Source organism: Sturnira hondurensis, unplaced genomic scaffold (assembly GCF_014824575.4).
Source record: "Sturnira hondurensis isolate 20B ecotype Veracruz unplaced genomic scaffold, ASM1482457v3 Scaffold0013378, whole genome shotgun sequence".
NCBI lineage: Eukaryota > Metazoa > Chordata > Mammalia > Chiroptera > Phyllostomidae > Sturnira > Sturnira hondurensis.
In genome coordinates, this window is record NW_028086009.1 from 760996 (window position 1) to 779974 (window position 18979).

The 18979-nt window shown below is 42.1% G+C and overlaps 1 protein-coding gene across 2 annotated transcripts in view; it reads right to left on the reverse strand.

Annotated features, from left to right (window-relative positions):
• Window positions 1–544: 544 nt before the first annotated feature.
• Window positions 545–18979, reverse strand: part of KDM4C (lysine demethylase 4C) — a 404720-nt gene continuing 386285 nt past the window's right edge. For both annotated transcript variants that reach the window (XM_037061395.1, XM_037061394.1), the window contains 3 exons: window positions 9508–9627; window positions 6209–6301; window positions 545–1388 (listed from right to left, as the gene is read on the reverse strand). In XM_037061395.1, the coding sequence (XP_036917290.1) occupies window positions 1212–1388; window positions 6209–6301; window positions 9508–9627 (390 nt within the window). In that variant the 3' untranslated portion in view covers window positions 545–1211. The remainder of the gene's footprint in view (window positions 1389–6208; window positions 6302–9507; window positions 9628–18979) is intronic.

The following is an 18979-nucleotide window of genomic DNA, read 5'->3' on the forward strand; positions in this document are numbered from 1 at the left end:
CAGTCTCTTCTAATGGTAACCGGGGACATAGACCCCTGGGAGGAAAAGAGCTGCAGACTCTAGTTGCTCTGGTTTCTTCCAGCCTAGGAGGAGGGGCTGAGGAAAGCGCTCCAATGGGCACTGCAGGTGGGCAGCAAAGCCTTTATCCCAGTGATCTGCCACAAATGTTCGGTCCTCTGTCCAAAGCGACTTACAAAAGTCCACAGGAGGAGGAGGGTCTGACAAACCTGTGTGCCAGCATCTCTTGATGGCCAGCTCCCAAATAAAACTTGTCCTTCTATTGGTTGCAACCTAGATGAATAAGCAAGTCAGAAGACAGAACTGGAGAAAATGGAAATCTTTATTTTTAAACACTAGTACATTTTCAGGCTGTTTTAAAAAGGAAAAATCATATTAATTCAAAACTATGCATCAAAGCATATTTATTTAAACTCTAATTTAACAAACACATAATGAAAGAAACATATTTTATAAATATCTACTCAGAATATGTATTATGAAAAAAAGTGTTTAAAAATAACAGCCCCAGATTTCCCTCTTTAAATATATAAAATTCCCATACAGTTCATAAGAATTCTTTCTCAAGAGCCAGAAATTTCACAAAGGCCAGCAACTTAATTCTCATCAGATACAGTCAAAAACAATAGGGATATAAAAAAATGCAAAAGTTCTGTACAAGGGAAATAGAGATAGCACACGGGTAAATCTCATTACCATACATGCCATTGCGTTTTAAAAATGTTTTATAAAAAATGCCATTTGAAACAAATAAGTGAGAGTCCTTCCCTGACTGTGGAAAATATATAAATTATCACCCTCCCACGTGGGTGTTGAGGATCCCACCGCTGGGCTGGGGAGGGAAGTTCCCTGACTAGGGGCCTAAGCCACACTTGGTGACCCACATCCTCTGGCAGTGGCTTTTTCGGTGGGTGATTCACTAGTAATTCCTTTCACTTAGAAAAATCCTTTGGGATCATAAAGACAATTGCTTGCAAGTGAAAGCAAGAGCAGGGGATGACTCCAGGTTGTTGTATCCAATGAATGGCGTGTGTAGTTTGCAGTCTGGGTTACCATACTCCAGGAAGCCTAGTTCTCCACTGTCAGAGCCACTCTGTCACCTGCTGCAGGAACACATGGCACAGCCCATGGCTGTCCCCTCGCCTTTCCTCTCTGGCCCAAGCTGCTCTGTGTCCTGCAGCGGGACACAAGGACTACTGTCTCTTCTGGCACTTCTTCTGGAAAGAGCTCTTCAAAAAAGTGCGGTACACGGGGTCATCCACATATTCATTCTTAAACCGGGAGCTCAGCATTCTTTGTCTCTTTTTCTCCCCTTGGATTATGTCTGTTCCATAAAATGTGTCTTCAAATCTCATATCAGAGGCTGTGGACTAAAATTAGCCAGTGTTACATTGCAGAAGGGCATGGCATTTGATATGACAAGAATGTACAAAGATCTGGTCCAGACAGCAGGAGACGGGGTGCCAGAGACAGGTGACCAGCCCAGGATGGAAGGGCCCCACACAGGTGGCTCTGGAACCTTCCTACCCATGCCAGTCTCCTGCCTCCATCTAGAGCCTCTTTCTTCAAGATCTCCAACCCCCAGGGACTTCCCCCAACACAAGCAGGACTGAAATCTTCTCATTTAAATCTCCCTCACTCTCCATCTTCCCTCTGGCTCCTGCCCAACCAGATTTTTGAGGAATTTGTTGACAGTCATCTCTAACTCACTCCTATTCCTAGGAGTGGGCCCCTGCCCTGACAACCTCCCTGAAACTGTCCTTGCTCATGTCCTAGTTCCTATGACACTTTTCTATCCTAAAAATATCTGCCCCTTCTGTCACCTAATTATTGCTCAATGCTCTTTCCTCTGTCATAAGCCCCTCCTGTATCTCCAACTCCTCTGGTTGCTCACTGTGGATGTCTCAGGGGTTCCCCCTTTTAACTATTTGCTCACCTCTGATGCCCCCAGGATTTTGCATACGGCCTTCTTTCCACATATGTACCCTGGGTCTTCACACCCACTATTCATGGCTTCAATTCCTGCATCTACTCCTGTGATGCTGACACCTGTCACTGCAGTCCAGACCTCCTCCTGTGCTCAGGCCCGCATGTCCAACAGTCCAGCGAGCATCTCGGAGTTCTTATCTTAGAGGCACTTTGAATCAACCTGTACTAAATTGAACTAAAATTTTTCCTTCTCCATTGCTGTCCTGACTATATTTCATAAATGGCACAACTCTTCCCACCCATCTAGCTACACCGATCTGAAACCTAAAAGTCACCGTAAACTTCCCCCTGCCCTAGCCTGTCTAGAACCCTCTCCTACATGAAGCCCTCCACCCTTTATTCTTTAATGCTACTGACCCCATGGGGCAGGTCCTCACAATTCCTCTTCTAAAGCATTGCAACAAAAGCTACACCTACCCCCACCACACACATACACACACTGGCTATTTTCTGTAGAACCAGGAGATGACCATTCTCTATAAACTTTCTGACTAAATGACATTATCCTTATAATACTTCAATAGTCCCACTGCCTTCAAGATAACATCCCACCTCTGTAGGCTGGACCTGCATAACCTGGCAGAATCCTGCCCCATGCTCCAGTCACACTGACTTGTTTGTGGGTCCCGGCCACACTACTGGCTCTTGTGCATTTCTGTCTTTATGCACTGTCTCCTCTGCATGGAAGATATTCCATCTTCTCTGCCACAGGCAAATTTGAGGGCCCTTCTTTTGGGTTTCTATAACACTTTACATGTTAATGTGGTAGAATGAGGACAATGGCAGGGATAAGGGACAGGCCAGTTTCTCCCCATTAGGGGTTTCCTAACCCACTCACCACTGTGAGGGTGAGGAGATGAGAGACTGAGTAGCAAACTTTACATGTTCTCAACACCAGGCAAAATGCCCAGCCCTTAGTCACTGCTCAGCAAGTGTTAGCTGGGGGAAGGCATGTGGGCTTTTTCTGTTATGCTCAGGTAAAGTCCACAATAACTCCAACATGTAGTGCATCTTACTATGTCACTGTGGCTGCCTCCTCTGGTTGGTGACAGAGGCAACACAGTCCAACTTTTAGGGCTTGAAAACACATAGTCAGGCATGGAAAAGAGGTAAACAATGGAATAGTTGCAAGGAGACTTGAAAACTAAAAAATGGACCCAAGTACACAAGCAGGCACGTTCCCCGCCAGCTAGAGATAATTATCCTGGGGAACAGGCTGCCTCCAAGGCTCCCCCAGACGCGGCCTTGTTTCACCAGGAAAGACTGCGGATTGGTGGGCACCCTCTGCCACTGGGAGAAAAGAATTTTTGTTTCATTTATTCTTGGCAAAGTACTTCCTTTGAGTGACCTTTTCCTTTTGTAAGTGCTAAAGTTATCATAGGAAAAATAAAACATCCATGAAGGTGTTGCCACAGTGTGGAAGAGCAAAACTCAGCCTCTCAAACACAATAATGAAGCCAATTTACCAGTAGCTCTTCTCTGTAGTTAATTATGCACCGTTGCTATGGTTATTCTGTGAGACCATAAAAAGTAATGGGGCTGTTTCTGAAGTTAGTGGCATAGAACCCAGCACAATCACTGAGGTGGACTGCTGACTCTTTTGAAAAATTTCTCTCCAAGTCAGCGTGTGTCTGGGTGAGCACGGTCATTAAAACATGGGGGCCTCCCAGTGAGGGCTGCTAACTCACCCCTACTTAAAAACACACAAGAGAGATTTCTCTAGCTATAAATATCTTCCATCAATGAGTTTTCCAATTAGTTTTGTTTTGCCAACTGGAAAAAAAAGCAGTCATAGACAAACTAACCATAAGCTAGAGCATTATACACCAACCCAAAGGAAAAGGCAGTTTGCTACAACAGGAGCACCCAAGTCTTTGACTCAGTACAAGCAGACTGCACTTAGCAACTGTGAACCTTTCTTTCTGAAGAAATTTTCTACTAGGGCCAACTGTTTGACATAACAGGTTTCAGTCAGACTACAGATGTGATGTATTTTTCACTGTCTTTTCTTAATTAACATTTTTCCTCTAGAAATTTAAAGAAGGAAGGTTGGATTTGGTGTAAATGTTCAGGGAAATGGACCCTAGAAAACTCAGGAGCTGAGTTCAAATAAAGCTACATGAGAGGGTATCCTGATACTGGAGACAAATCTAACGTGGAACAAAGAGATTGTGGTCTCAGAGGAGAAAGCAGGAAGATTTTTTAAAATAACGATTAAGTAATAGTATGTGAAATCCACCAGACCAGGCTCACAGGGTGGTTAACAGCACACGGATTAGAAAGTCAGAGGCCTGAAAGACTTTCAGAGGGCTCCCTGGTCCATTTCCCCTTCTCAAAATCTCTAAACAATTTTAAAAAAGGTTTTTTTTAATTAAAAAAAAAAGAGAAAGAGGAGAAGGCAGAGGAGGAGGAAACCATGGAAGACAGGAGCACACAATGAGAGGCAGCTATCTCCAGCATCTTCAAATGAAGTTGTTCTCAACAGATTTTAAGACCTAGAACACTGACAAGTTACTCAGTTTTTAGGTTTGTTAAGATTTAGCTGATGTCTTTACAATAAAAGTATTTGATTTTTTTCTTTCTCTGCAGTTTGTCATCCAGTGATTAATCTCCTGTCAGACCTGTGGTCTCCTCTGTGCCCTCTGGGTAGGTGTCACTATGGTTACTATCACTCTTCTCTTGACTATTTCACTTTGAAGTAACTTCCTGTCAGGGAAGCAGCTAAGACAGAAAGTCAGCTCACATGTGATGCAATTGCCTGGTCTCAGGATCCCACCTGATGGAAAAGGAACTAAATATAAAACTGGACATTTTAGAAAACCCATGGTTTTTTCCAAATCAATCTACAGTAACTCTATCACTGCAAAAAAGTATATCATAAGCATGTACAATCTTGTTAGTAGAAGCAACTAACTAAAACTAAGGGTGTTACTTATTCAGAAAAGAATTTTCATTTTAGTTAGAAAAATCCCATTCATTAAAATGTCCCTGTTCAGTAGTTATCATTTTGCAGATGCAGTAGAAGGAAATTCTAAATGAGTAAAACTGACTTCATTTCAGGGTCCACTAAATATTTTATGATACAATAATGAAAACTAAGTTTTGTGAATTATATTTTTTAACGACTTCAGTTTTGATTATTTTTCCATGTTTATTTGTCTTTTAATGGTATGTGCTGGGCTTGAAACCAACAGCACTTTCTTTTTTACTGAACTGCTTTAGTATTACCCACGCAACTGGCATTTGGGCTTTCTTTATTCCTTTTGTTATAAAAGTGAGGGCTTAGTTTAACTACGAACTGACACAAATATTAACAAACTTCTGACAGACAAGTTATTCAGGTTTTTAGGTCTTTGTTAGATGTAAAACAGAAGGCAGAGAAATTAATCAATATATGATAAGGCTACAGGAAAGTAGAGTCGCTTATGCTGAGTGAGTCCCCTTTAATCTACTACTAAAAGCTTTCTTTTACTGTTGCTTCTACTACCAAGACTGTCAATGCCTTGCTGGAGAGAGCACACCTTCAACAACTATCACGTATGCCAATAAATGTTAACACAAAGAAGCATCATTAGAAAAGAATATGGAACCAATACCAGTTTCCCTGATTTGGGTCAAATTTGAGGTTTGCATTCAATAGGTTTCAATAAGGGAAAAGTTATGCCCTGGCTGGTGTAGCTCAGTGGATTGTGCACGGGCCTGCAAAACAGAGGATTGTGGTTCGATTCCCAGTCAGGGCACATGCCTGGGTTGCAGGCCAGTCCCCAGCAGGCGCCAGTTCCCAGCAGGGGACACCCGAGAGGCAACCATACACTGATATTTCTCTCCGTCTCTCCTTCCTCTTCCCCTCTAAAGATAAATAAACAAAATTAAAAAAAAAAAGCCCTGGCTGGTACAGCTCAGTGGATTGAGTGCGGGGGGGGCGGCAGCTGTGAACCACACGATCACAGTTCAATTCCCAGTCAGGGCACATGCCTGGGTTGCAGGCCAGTTCTTAGCAGGGCACTCACCAGAAGCAACCATACATTGATATTTCCCTCCTTCCCTTCCCCTCTAAGGATAAATAAATAAAATATTTAAAAAAATAAGGGAAAAGTTGCAATGACTTTCTTCAAAAACCCGGAGGCCTCGCACGTTTCCCGCTGGGAGAGGATTAGGGAATCACAGGGCAGGTCCCTGAGTGGCATGTGCCAGCACTTACAAAACGAGCTTTCACTCTCTTGGGTAACTCTTCATCTAAAGTGTAGATGTCCTCTCGCTTCATTGCTATCTGGGATCCATCTTCAAATTCAACCTAATGAAAAATAAAACATCATGATATATATTAAAAAACAAACAAACACTGACCACTTTTTTCAGTGTTCAAATTAATGACAAAAAAAGAAGAAAACGATGAAGCAGAATAAACAAGGGAACCAGCCAACAGCCAAGGAAGGAAGAAAGGGTCTTTCCCTTATCAAACTAAGAACAAAATATGTTTTCAAACAAGCTGAAATTCTTGAAAATCGCTGTCTTAGAATACGTGATATGAACACTTTACTCCCCAAAGCAAAAAGAAAAGTAGCTGCTGCTCAAGTAATTTCTCAAAACCTGAGAGGTGGCCAATTTAAGACAGGCTGGGCCTATCAGTACCAGATGTTCCTTTAAGAGGTTCTGACGACATAAAAGGGAGAGCTGTTTCTCTATGAGAAAGAAATGATGATATGATAATCCTCCCAGATAAAATAATATCTCAAGTTCTTACAGAGCTTTAATATTTAGCACTTACATTTGTCAAATTCAAGCAAACGGCCAGGAAAATCCCATGTCTCACCCATATAACAATTAAACCATTAATGTGCAAAAATATCACCTAAAATGAAAATGTTTAAAAATTTTTTAAGCTAATCAAGTGGGAGCAATAATTTCAAAATCCACTTTTTCCAACATTTTAGGAGTTTTCAGAGAAAAGGGTGTGACGCTGGTTAACAGAAATGTGGGGCATCCAGGGGAAATTCGTCATGAAGGGACTGTTCTTGGTTCAGGTTTAACCCCAAGTGAACTCTTTCAGGGGGAAACAACAAAAAGGATGTGGACAGCGTAGAATTCCTAACACGTTCTAACTCCGAACCACTCAGAATATCTTTGAAGTCCCTAACTTGTCTGTTTGTCTGAATGCTTTACTTTTAAGAAATAAAAGCATGCTTATACTTGTAGATGAAAGGTTACGTTAAACCATGGAGCTGGGTTAATAAAAATATGCTGGAGTTTATAAAATATTATAACAAAATATATAGTTACTAATTATCCATGCCCCGCTCACAGCTGACTGAGCTGAAACAGCACGCTGGAATCAGGTCTCAGTCACAGGCCAGCTCTCCCTGGTACACTCACTCAGCAGGCTGAGGAGAGAAGGCTTTTCTTCTGGCCTTGTTCTAGCAGAATGGTTTCTTTAATATTTAACTAGGCCAAGGTGTCACCTCACTTATACAATTTGATAGCATAGCTAGAACCACCTGTGCCTACCTTTCTTGGTTTTAGATTATTTGAAAAATCTACAAGAGAAAAGGGCAATTATAAAATGAACAGGGGAGTATGCTACGGTGACCAACCGTCCTGGTTTGCCCAGAAAGGAAGGGTCTCCCGGATGCAGTACTTCGGGGCTAAAATCAGGGACTGTCCCTAGCAATCTGGGAGGGTTGTTGACCACAGTTGGGGCAGAACTGAGAGCAAATTCTGGCCTTTCCCTTGACCAGATGTGTGCCCTTAAACAGATTATTAAATTCAATGATCCTTTCTGCCCTCATTCATAAAATAAGAGTAAAAGACACCTACCTTATAGGGCTACTATAAGGGTCCCAAAATACACATACTCGGGACTCTTATCACTGTGCAGTAGGTATTTTAGTTATGTCTATTTTTATAAATGTCCTTGCCTACTCAATGACAAGGTTGAATAATTAGACACAAAACACAAAATAATCTCAAAAGGCCACTGCTTTAATGAGGAATTCTAAACTACTTTAAACTACTTGTACTTGAGAGACAATTTTAATATTAGTCTTAACTTTTTCATCATGTCTGTAAATATGCTCATAGTTCTATGTTGACAGTCCATCATAAATTCGACTCAACACACTGATTACTTATTAGCCTGAATTTCAACATGTTCATATATTATACTTTTCATGTAGGCACATAGCTTTGTTACATGTGAGATGCTTCTTTTTTGCATTTATTGTTTAATTAAATGCAATTACTTTCTTTTGAATGATGTAATAATGCTTCTTTTCTAGGAGTCTCCAGTATTATCAACTTGTCTTGTGATTTTTGTCTACTTTTGGACATTCTGATGTAAAGAAGCTCCAGTACACACCCTACTATAAATGACCCGAACCTGGAACTTAACACTGCCACGAATACCAAGGGAAAAATGGTCTCTACACTCACCACTCACTCACATACACACGCACACACACACACACTATATATATATATATATATATATATATATATATATATATATATTCCTCTCCCCACTCCTTCTGGGTTTTTCTAGACTTCACAAAATGTTCTTCTCTAAGTTTTCCAACTTCTTTGAACACTTTTAATTGCACTGTGCTCAATCAGTTCCTGATTCCAGTCTTACAATGAACTCTCCCATTTAAGTCCTTGTCCCTTACTGGTCTTTGAACAACTTTTCTACTGAAACTGGCCATCTTATTCTCAAGATTTTTTCTAACTTGATAGGCCTGAACCTTCTTGCTTTTTCTTCTTTAACTTCAATCTTCCTGTTTTACTCTACTACTTAGCCTGAGAATGTTGATTTCTGTCATTGTGTACTGAAAATACTATAGAATATTGATTTTAATAAATTTGTCCTTTAAAGTCTTTCTAAAGGAATATAAATGTACATGTGCTATCCACATTGTTTTCTTGTTAAATCTATGTCATTCTCATTTTTGATAGAGATGAAATTCATTTTTTTACTTGTATACTCTTCAATAAAATGTAGAGTCCTTCCATGAGCAGAATATGTAGCTGGTAGCTATATTTTCAGTAAACAGCACCCCCTTAAGTTTGGGTCTGTAACTGGCCACATATGCAGCATTGGTTTAGGTTTCCTGAGATGCCCAATGGGGGCCACGTCTCTCAGGCAAAAGCCACAAATTCAGGGGCTACTGGCTCATGCACAGCCATCATCATCTTGGCTTATGGTGAGATAAACTGGTCTCTCCCCATACAATGAAAACAGAGGAGAGCAGTCTTGCATCCAATTGCTTATCTTTGAGCCTAATAATTGCCCTTACCATTCACCAAATGTCATTAGGGTTTTCCAGTGTCAGACATGGTAATAAACTCTAATACTTGGGTCGTCAGACATCAAATCTTTGCCTCCTTTATAAATTGAGGCACCCTATATTGATACTACTTATTGCTCAGTAGCACACTGGATATACTCTCTGCTCTCTGGCTCCTCCTGTCCATCTCAGCAAGCATCAGACACTGGGCAGCACTCACCTGGTACATGTGGGCCACATTCAATCCGAGATATTTTGCCCCATAGAGTTTGCCATCAGGCCACTTGACTTGGATGACTTCTCCTTCGGCAGGAGGGCCCAGTTTCACACAGTCTCGGCTCTATGGAATACACAGAGACAGGCTTTTCAAGACAAGTGTCTAAGTGACTGCAGTTAGAACTTAGCAAATGATGAACTCCTGGCAATTAAAAGGAGTTATTGCCTCTGTGTTTTATGGATTATGATCTTGCATGGGTGTTCAGGGGAAGCAATATGAGCCAAAGGAGTACTTAAAGATTCAGCCTACATCATAAAGTTGCAAAAGAATCACCATAATCCAAGCAGGAAAAAACAGCAGCATTTACATTTGCTACTTGACAAAGAATTGTTCAGAGGGTGAGTAAAATATACATAAAAATGCTTTAGCTGAGGAATAGACCAGCTAATGATTTATAACACATGACATTTATGTAGCATTTTGCAGTTAACAAAATGCTTTAACATACATTTCATTTGAGCCTCATAATCACTCTATGAAGTAGGCAGAGGTTATCAATTATCCCCCATTTTACTGACGAGGAACCTGAGCCTCTGAGGAAGCTCCTGAAAGCTATGGTGACCACTGGAGGAGTGCAGCTGAATAGAAGAACACGAGCTGAGGACACCCAGGTCGACATGGGGTGGGGAAGAAGCAGAGTGAGACGGCATCTGATAGTGCCTGAGGAAGGAGCAAAGAAAAGGTAACACAGGAAGTGTCTGTAGCATGGCAGGCGAGGCTGGGGCACTGGTCCTGTGCAGCAAGCCTCTTCAGAAGAGCTCTGGATCTCCCCCAACAGGCGTTCTTCCGCCACCATCTCCCATTAAGTGACCAGCCCACTTCCTTCCACAGGTAATCGTGGTGACAGCCATACCCCGTCTTCTCACTTCAGGTATTCTACTCAACACCGCCTCTTCTGAAGGCAGTGATGCAGAGCAAATTTCCTAGCACTTCATTCTGGAAGGTGCTTTTTTTTGCAGGGTGGGGTGGAGGAGGTATACAGGTAAAACAATAAAGCATTCTCATTGACATGTTGCAAGCTCTTACGTTTATGTGCTCAGTTTGGCATGATAAAATTTTAACACAAAGGAATTAAATACTTAACTACTTTGGTAAGTTTTTTTTTGGATATTTAACAATTCATATTTTGCTAATCCTGGTGTTGCTCTGATGAGGCAAATCTGACTAATTGAAATGCACACTTGACCAAATCCAGCTATAAATGCAGCCAGGGCATGGTTCTGTGGTATAACGACAGGCATACACAGAAAGTATTTAGTTGTTTATGATTAGAAACCCACCACATATTAATTTTCATTATTAATAGAAGTATTGCATTATAATGCAGTGGCCATTTTACTGTCAGGATCGAAGTAAACATGAAAAGCTCAGCTATTCTTTTTTTTTTTTTTAAATAAAGCAGGATGGAGGCAGTGACTGACAGTGGTAGAGGATGGGGGTATATTATCTTAGTGGACAGAGAGGGCCTCTTTTTTTTAAAGATTTTATTTATTTATCTTTAGAGGGGAAGGGAAACATCAATGTATGGTTGCTTCTCGTGCATCCCCTGCTGGGAACTGGCGCCTGCCGGGAACTGGCCTGCAACCCAAGCATGTGCCCTGACTGGGAATCGAACCACGATTATGTGGTTTGCAAGCCTGTGCTCAATCCACTGAGCTATACCAGCCAGGGCTCCACTTTTCTCTCTATAGGCTATGCTTCCATTTAGAGCTATGGACAAAGACAAAAAACTGTGTGCTCAGAGGCTCTGTAGAAATGACAGTCTGTATCTAACTTAGTCCAGTGAAAACAAGTTTACTCTTGGCCTTCATAATACCTGACTTCAGGCATGCAGAACTGAAAGGGCAGGCTACAGAAACGTGGAATTCTACCTACGTCCCTGGGATTATCACCTCATTTTCCATTTCTCTTCCTGATATAGGTGTGGTATTAAGAACATCGAAAGGTTTAGCTTGTATTACACACACTGTCCAGTCTCCTAGGCTGGGAGTCACATCAGCTCTGGGATAACTCTGAGCTGAAACCTGGATACTTTGGCGACACTTTGGGACAAGAGTATGTTTCTTCCCTCTCCTAAAGTTTTCTTCCCTGTGGAGGAGGCTCCATCAGAGTGATGCTCCCAGCCTCCTTTCTACTCCCTCATTCATTCACTCTATTAAAAGAATAAGAAGGGACTTAATCTTACTTTTGAGTTCTGAAGGAGACTGTATTTTCCAAACTATGCACCACAGTGCCTTGGGTGCCACAGCAAACCCAGGGGCTCTGTGGAATATTTTCAGGAGAACCACAGGACGCTTGTCAGACACCTAGCTTACTACTCCTATTAAGTTATGTAAACCTAACTAACTTAATAAATGGAAATGTTTGTTATTTCTTTTGGCCTAAGGGCACTGTAAAAAATGTGCTGAGATGCCCAGGGGCTGTGAGCCAGGACATACAGTGGCCCTGTCTTAACCCCTCACTTTACCCTTCTCTTTGGAGCCACCCTGTGGGCAGAGAACTCATTCTGTTCTGCTCCTTCCCCAGAAAGGAGCTGGTGGTATCCCTAGGAGGCCTGTCTTATTTTCCAGTCCAATATTAGGAAACCTGTCTGCCTGCAGACACAAGCCACACTTACAGCACTGATGGCAAACACAAGGCCTGAGGGCCGAATCTGGCCTCCACTTTGTTTTATCCAAGCAGCACCGTGTTTCTACCTGGCAGCAGTGCCAAGCTCTTGCTTTACTGTTCAGGAGTAGTTACATTCATACAGTCCTAAAAGTATATTCGGCCCTTTGAAGGCAACCGTGAGGCTGATGTGGTCCCTGGTAAAAATGAGTTTGACACCCCTGCTCTACACTATCTGCTTTATTTGTAATAAAGGAGATTTTTAAAATCTCAAAATATGGACTTCTTTGTCCCTCTATATCGCTTTTCCCTGAGGAGGATAAGTTCTATTTATTTGGTCCTTCTTCAATCCCAAAAGAGATAAGTCAAGGCCCCAGGGAATAATGGAGGCTTCAATTCCAGCTTCCTCATCCAAAAACCACCATTAAGCAGGAGAATTAGGTCCTTAGTTTTACAGATTTAACCTTCAACATGTTTTCTAACATTTAAAATAACCCTTCAAAATAATCCTGACCTGTGATTTCAGGTACCACGCTACCACAGTGTGGCAATGGCCATTGAAATGTGGCCTAATTAAGCAAAGTATAAAGTTTATTTGAGATATTTGTAATAAAAGTATAGCTTTATTAATGAACTAAATGTATGCAACATCAACAAGTAAAAACCACTTCTTTTAATTTCAAGGTGTTTGAAAAGTAAATGCCCGAGATACTGCTTGATGTTTTTCTTACTATTTGTCAATCATACTTTAATCACAATAAACCCCAATCTGGCGGAAAGCGCCTGGCCTCAGGGAACTCCTGGCTCAGCCACAGCCTCGCTTTGCTTTCCATCAGCCCCAAAACTCTAGACCAATTCATACTCTTCCATAATCAAGATCTAGGAAAGATACTTAAGTTTCCTTTCTCAACATTCTTACTTTCACAACGCCCTTTTTTTCTTTATTCATAGTGGGAAAATAAAGAAAAATAACCAACCAGCAATACAATGTAAAATTATTCTGTGACCCCCTCCCCTGCACCGCCAGGAGGCACTGCTCTTTGTCACGATGGCTGCCTTCGCACCCTTTGCCAGGCCCTTCAGCTGGAAGAGGACATATCTGACTTGCATATGACTTCATTTAATGAGTATTATCCATTACTCAAATCCCAGCTACTTTCCAAACAGATTCAAGGCTCTCATAGAAAAACACAAAAGAGTTATTTTTGTAACATCTAGCTTCCGCCACAGAAAAATGGTTTCAATTCATCAGCTGTATTGAATTTGGAGTTTGCCAGAAACTTTGTATGACTACACGGAGTACAAAGCATTTAAACAAGAAATGGAACCAGGAACATATCAGCCGATGAGGAAGTAGAAGGGACTGATATCCAGGTAACCCTGATCCCTCCAAAGCAAAACTGCCACAATCACTGATCTAATATCTGACCACCTCCCTGTGTGAGACACTGGGGGAGTCAACAACATCCAGCTCCCGACCTGCAGACAGGCAGAGCGCACGCTGTCCATGCTTGGAGGCCCGTCACATCGACTCCACCGCTTTTCGGCGTGTGGCCTCCTAGGCCCTTAAAGGGGCTGAAATCTATGCAGAATGCATCAGATTTGGGCCCTAGAATCACTTCAACCAGAACAGAACTCGTGCTTGATAGAGTGGTTTCTGGGTAAGTTCTCATGTGGAAAAAAAGGTTTTTATCAAAAATAAAAGGTGTGGTAGATGGAGGCATAGGTAAACATGGCTTGTCTCTTCACACAACTACATCAAAATTACAACTAAACTACAGAATAACCATCACTCAGAACCATCAGAAATCGAGTTGAATGGAAGTCTGACAACTAAGGAACTAAAGAAACTACATCCATCCAGACTGTTAGGAGGGGCAGATATGTGGAATGGCTGGTCCCACACCCACGTGCGTTGGATAAAAATTCAGGAGGGATATCTTGGGGGTGAGGGGTCCCCGCCCCACGGGTTCCAGTGACAGGAAGATTAGCCCTCATAACTTTTGGCTGTAAAAAACCAGTGAGGTTTGAATTGATGGAAGAAATGCTGGAGTCCCATGCAGTTTCTTAAAAAGCTCGCAGAAGGACTCACTCTGACTCACTCCCTCTAAGCTCCAGCACCAGGGTAGCAGCTTGAAAGGCACCAGTGGCTTACAGGGAGGAACTGAAGTGTCTTGTATCAGGAAAAGAGCTGGGAGACAGCTTTCTCCCAGATAAAAGGGTAGCCAGAAGCCACTATTCCTTTTCTGAACCCTTCCCCCACAGAGCCACAGAACTGGCAGGGTAGTGCCATATCTGAGACTCCATTACCCTGACTAAGGCTGTTTGCCACCCCCCCGCCCTGCCCCTTACCCCCACCCTAATCCCTAAGGCTCTGACTCACCCAAGCTGTCAACAGTGGCTTTTCCATATGAATGGCTGATCTTGGCTCAGGCTTCATATCTTCCTAAATCCTCTCAAATAAGCAGCAACCAACCTCAGCAACCTGTCACCCCTGTACATCTGGCTAATACCAGGCTTGGCATTAGCAGCAGCTAGCTTTGGATTAGTTTGGCGTCGCCTGGGGACCTCCAAGTCCAGCACAGATAGCACCCCTCTGCAGACTGCTTTGTAGCTCATGCAGGGTGGTCTCAGGCAGAACAGGTGGTGGCTGACCCTGGCCTGGACCACCGGGGAAAACCCAGACATCTACAGTGGACACCCAGTAGACAGCTACAGACACACTGAAACACCACCGCCCTTTCCCTGCACAGTGGATCCTCTACAGAGGTTGGTGGTCAGTGGTCACAGTCAGTCCTTGCAGCTAGCTGACCTGGCCAAATACTTCCCATTGATGTGCCAACATCAATCAAGGCTCAACTATAACAGGAAGTTGTACTCAGCCTGCATGAAGGGCACACCTTGATTACCCAGCTTAGTTGATATGGGAGGCTGTGCCACTCAAGACTACAGGACGCCTACTACATTAGGCCATGCTACCAAGATAGGGAGTCATAGCAGCTTCACCTAACACATGGCAACAAACACATGGAGGTAGCGAAAATGAGGAAACAAAGAAACATGGCTTAAATGAAAGAATAGATCAAAACTCCACAAAAAGAACTACACAAAATGGAGATGAGCAATTTATCAAATGCACAATTCAAAACACTGATTATAAGGATGCTCAAGGAACTTATAGTGAGGACCCGAACAACACAGAAAAGACACAGACCAAAATAAAGGATATACTAATGGAAATAAAAAACAATTTACAGGGAATCAACAGTAGAACAGATGAAGCTGACAATCAAAGTAATGATACTGAACATAAGGAACCAAAAAACAACCAATCAGAACAACAAGAAGAAAGAAGAGTTGGAAAAAAAAAAAAGAGGAAACTGTAAGGAGCCTCTGGGACAACTTCAAGCATTCCAACATTCACTTCACAGGGGTGCCAGAAAGAGAAGAAAAGAGCAAGAAATTGGAAATCTATTTGAAAAATAATGAAAGTAAGCTTCCCTAATTTGGTGAAGGAACTAGAAATGCACATCTAGGGAACACAGAGTCCCACACGAGATGGATGCAAAGAGGCCCATGCCAAGACACATCATAATTAAAATGCCAAAAGGTTAAAGATAAAGAGAAAATCTTAAAAGCAGCAAGAGAATAGTAGTTAGTTACCTACAGGGGAGTTCCCATGAGACTGTCAGATGATTTTTCAAAAGAAACTCTTGCAGGCTAGAAGGATTGGCAAGAAGTATTTGAAATCATGAAAAGCAGGGACCTACAGCCAACGTTGCTCTACCCTTATCTGAATGATAAGCAAAGTTATCATTCAGAATCAAAGGACAGATAAAGAGTTTCCCAGACCAGAAAAAACTAAAGGAGTTCATCATTATCAAGCCATTACTATATGAAATATTAAAGGGACTTAGTTAAGAAAAGGAAGATCAAAACTGTGAACAATAAAATGGCAATAAACACATGCCTATCAACTGAATCTAAAAAACAAACTAGGCTAACAAACAGTGCAGAGGCAGACTCATGGATACAGAGAGTATTTTGATGGTTGACAGATGGGAGGGGGTGTGGGGAATGGGTGAAGCAGCGAGGGGATTAAGAAGTACACAGAGGTAGTTACAGAATAGCCATGGGGATATAAAGTACAGTATAGGAAATGGAGTAGCCAAAGAACTTACACGCATGACCCGTGGACATGAACTATGGGTTAAGGATTGCCTAAGGGAGTGGGGGTTTTGGCTGGATGGGGAGCCAAAGGAGAAAAATTGGGACAACTGTAATAGCATAATCAATGCAATATAAAAAGGTGTGAAAATAAAATAAAATGTCTGAAAATGAGGGGATCTAGTTTGTGGAAAACCACACTGAAAGGCATGCCCTTGATTTTAAAGGTTTTCAGCTCGGTCACCTCTGCCTTGGGCTGTGCTCAAGGAATGAGACAACAGAGCACAGCTTCTCAAAGTGTGGTCCCAGCTACTGGGACACACATTACAGATGAGGATTCCAGGCCTCTATTCCTTCCCACAGCTCTAAGTGACCTGAGTGATCTTTTTAAAGAATTCTAGATTTTGAGATCTATTATATTAGAGGATGTAAATGCTAACAAGCTCTTTCCTAATGGAGTTTGTAGTATGTTGTTGGAGCAAGTACACATCTCTGCTGGAAAACTGTATGCATTAAAAATGTTAACTAATGCATTTCTTTCCCTTGCCCTCTAGATCCTCAGAAGCAGTTTGCCTTCACCTAACAAAAATAGCTGTTTATCATTTGCCATATTGCCTCCAGAGGTGTGTAAACATCCCTAAAATCTGCCCGAATCCTGTCTACAGGGATACAGGTGTCTAGAGTACTAAACTGGTAGCTAGAGTACTAAATAGATGATGTAAAAAGAATAATCACAGTCAAGAATGGACTTTTGGCTTTAATTAAAGGACAGAGATGGGTCATCAACCCAGGCAAGAAGACTGTGTCATATTATATTCTTGCCAAGGTTAGAGCCAAACTCCTATGTTTCTCTACCAACTACGGAAAAAAGTCCAACTGCCAGTGTGATTATTTGAATTCTGAAATCATGTTCCTGGAACTCTTACTAGACCATTTTTAAAAAGCCTCTGAAAGCCACTGTCCTTCACTGTTCCTTGACTTATCACTCCTCTCCCCACCCATGCCTACCTCTATCTCTACCAATTTTAAAACACAAAGCAAGCAGCCCTGTCTGTATGTCCAGCTTCACCAGAGGAAGACATGGTACATGATTTTTCAGTAGTTAATCCACATATAATTTGGAGCCTGTGATGCACCCCTAGGGAAACATGCTTAAGCGACCAGCAGCAAACTGATGGCAGCAGCTGCTGGCATTTTGAGAGATAATCACCTGCTCATTACTGAACTCTGGCAGGGATTAACAAGACTGACTGACAGCCGGCACCAATCACACTGGCTATCTGTCATCCCTTTGGCTGCCCAGCACCTGAATCCCTTTCCCTCTTCAGAGTCTAAGTGGCAGGCAGAGCTGGCCTGCCATTATAGGCGCTGGTACACACCAGATACTCCTTTGCCCAGCGGGACTGGCCAGTTGGCTTCCCCTGCCCAGGATGTTTTAAAACCTGTGAACAGGGATGCAGAGAAACAGAAGAGAGCAGATCTCTCTCCCAGAGGGTATAGTAGTAGTAGCCGATGGCCAAATCCAGGCCCAGGCTGACCACACAGGAGGAGGTGGCCACATCCTTCCTGGACTGGCTTGGTGACCTCATCCTGCCTGTGTTCTGTGGCTTTGTCCTGCCCGTGTCTGGCTGGGTAGCCTCCTTTTGATCTCCCTTGTCTTACGACCTTATTCTTTTTTGCAGAATTGGAGATTCTGTGGGCTAAATCAGTTATGCTCAGTTTTTGTTACTTAACAACTGATGGCCCTGACTGATAAGTAACTGCTGCTTTGAGAATGACAGGGCCCTCTTACAAAGCAATCTGATGCTCAGCCAGGTTGAGAACACTGTGTAAGATCATTTCCCAGAATATACTATACATTTTACATATAAAGAACGAACGAATTCCATGTTACTTTCTCTGACTAAAGCCATTCTACAGTACCTGAAAGCCTTCTAACATAATGTGAAAGTAAATCTGGAATGCTCCTGCACTGAGGTATCTTATCTAAGTATGTTCAGTGCTAGTTATAAAACACTGTCATTTCATCCTGTGGGATAATGGATTCAAGCCAACTCACTTCCATACTGATGCTTCTCATTCTAGGAAAACTCCAAGTCTGACATCTTTTTTAACTGTTTTTCTTTCTTTCTTTCTTAAATGAAACACACACATACCTTTTCTCTATCTGAGATGCTCCGGTTGTCTCCATTAAGCTGGAGCAATGCCCTCCTTATTCCCTCAAACAGCTAAATTCCTTCCTACCAGCCATACTTCATCAATATCCTGACACTTATACCTATCTTCTGAAAGAATGTCTTCACAGAAAGAATAGCAATGACATTTGGTGAATTCTTGAGGGCCACTTAATTTGTTAACATAGACCTTCCCTTCTGCTATAAGCCAGGAGTGAGCACGTGCATGGTAAAGGCATAGAGGTTGAGATGGAGGTTGTTTTCTGAAAGTTACTACAGTAAGCCTCAGAAGGAATATTTCTAAAATAAGTTACATCTTTATGCTATTAGAAATAGGTGAGATTCCATGCCGAAAGCTTTAAAAGCCATAGAAAGTATGAAGTCAGCAGTTTCTTTGGAAATTAACTGTCCTGTCCTTTTGAAGTGAGGATACATGGAAAAGTCAATAACCAGAGTCAGGGGTGATA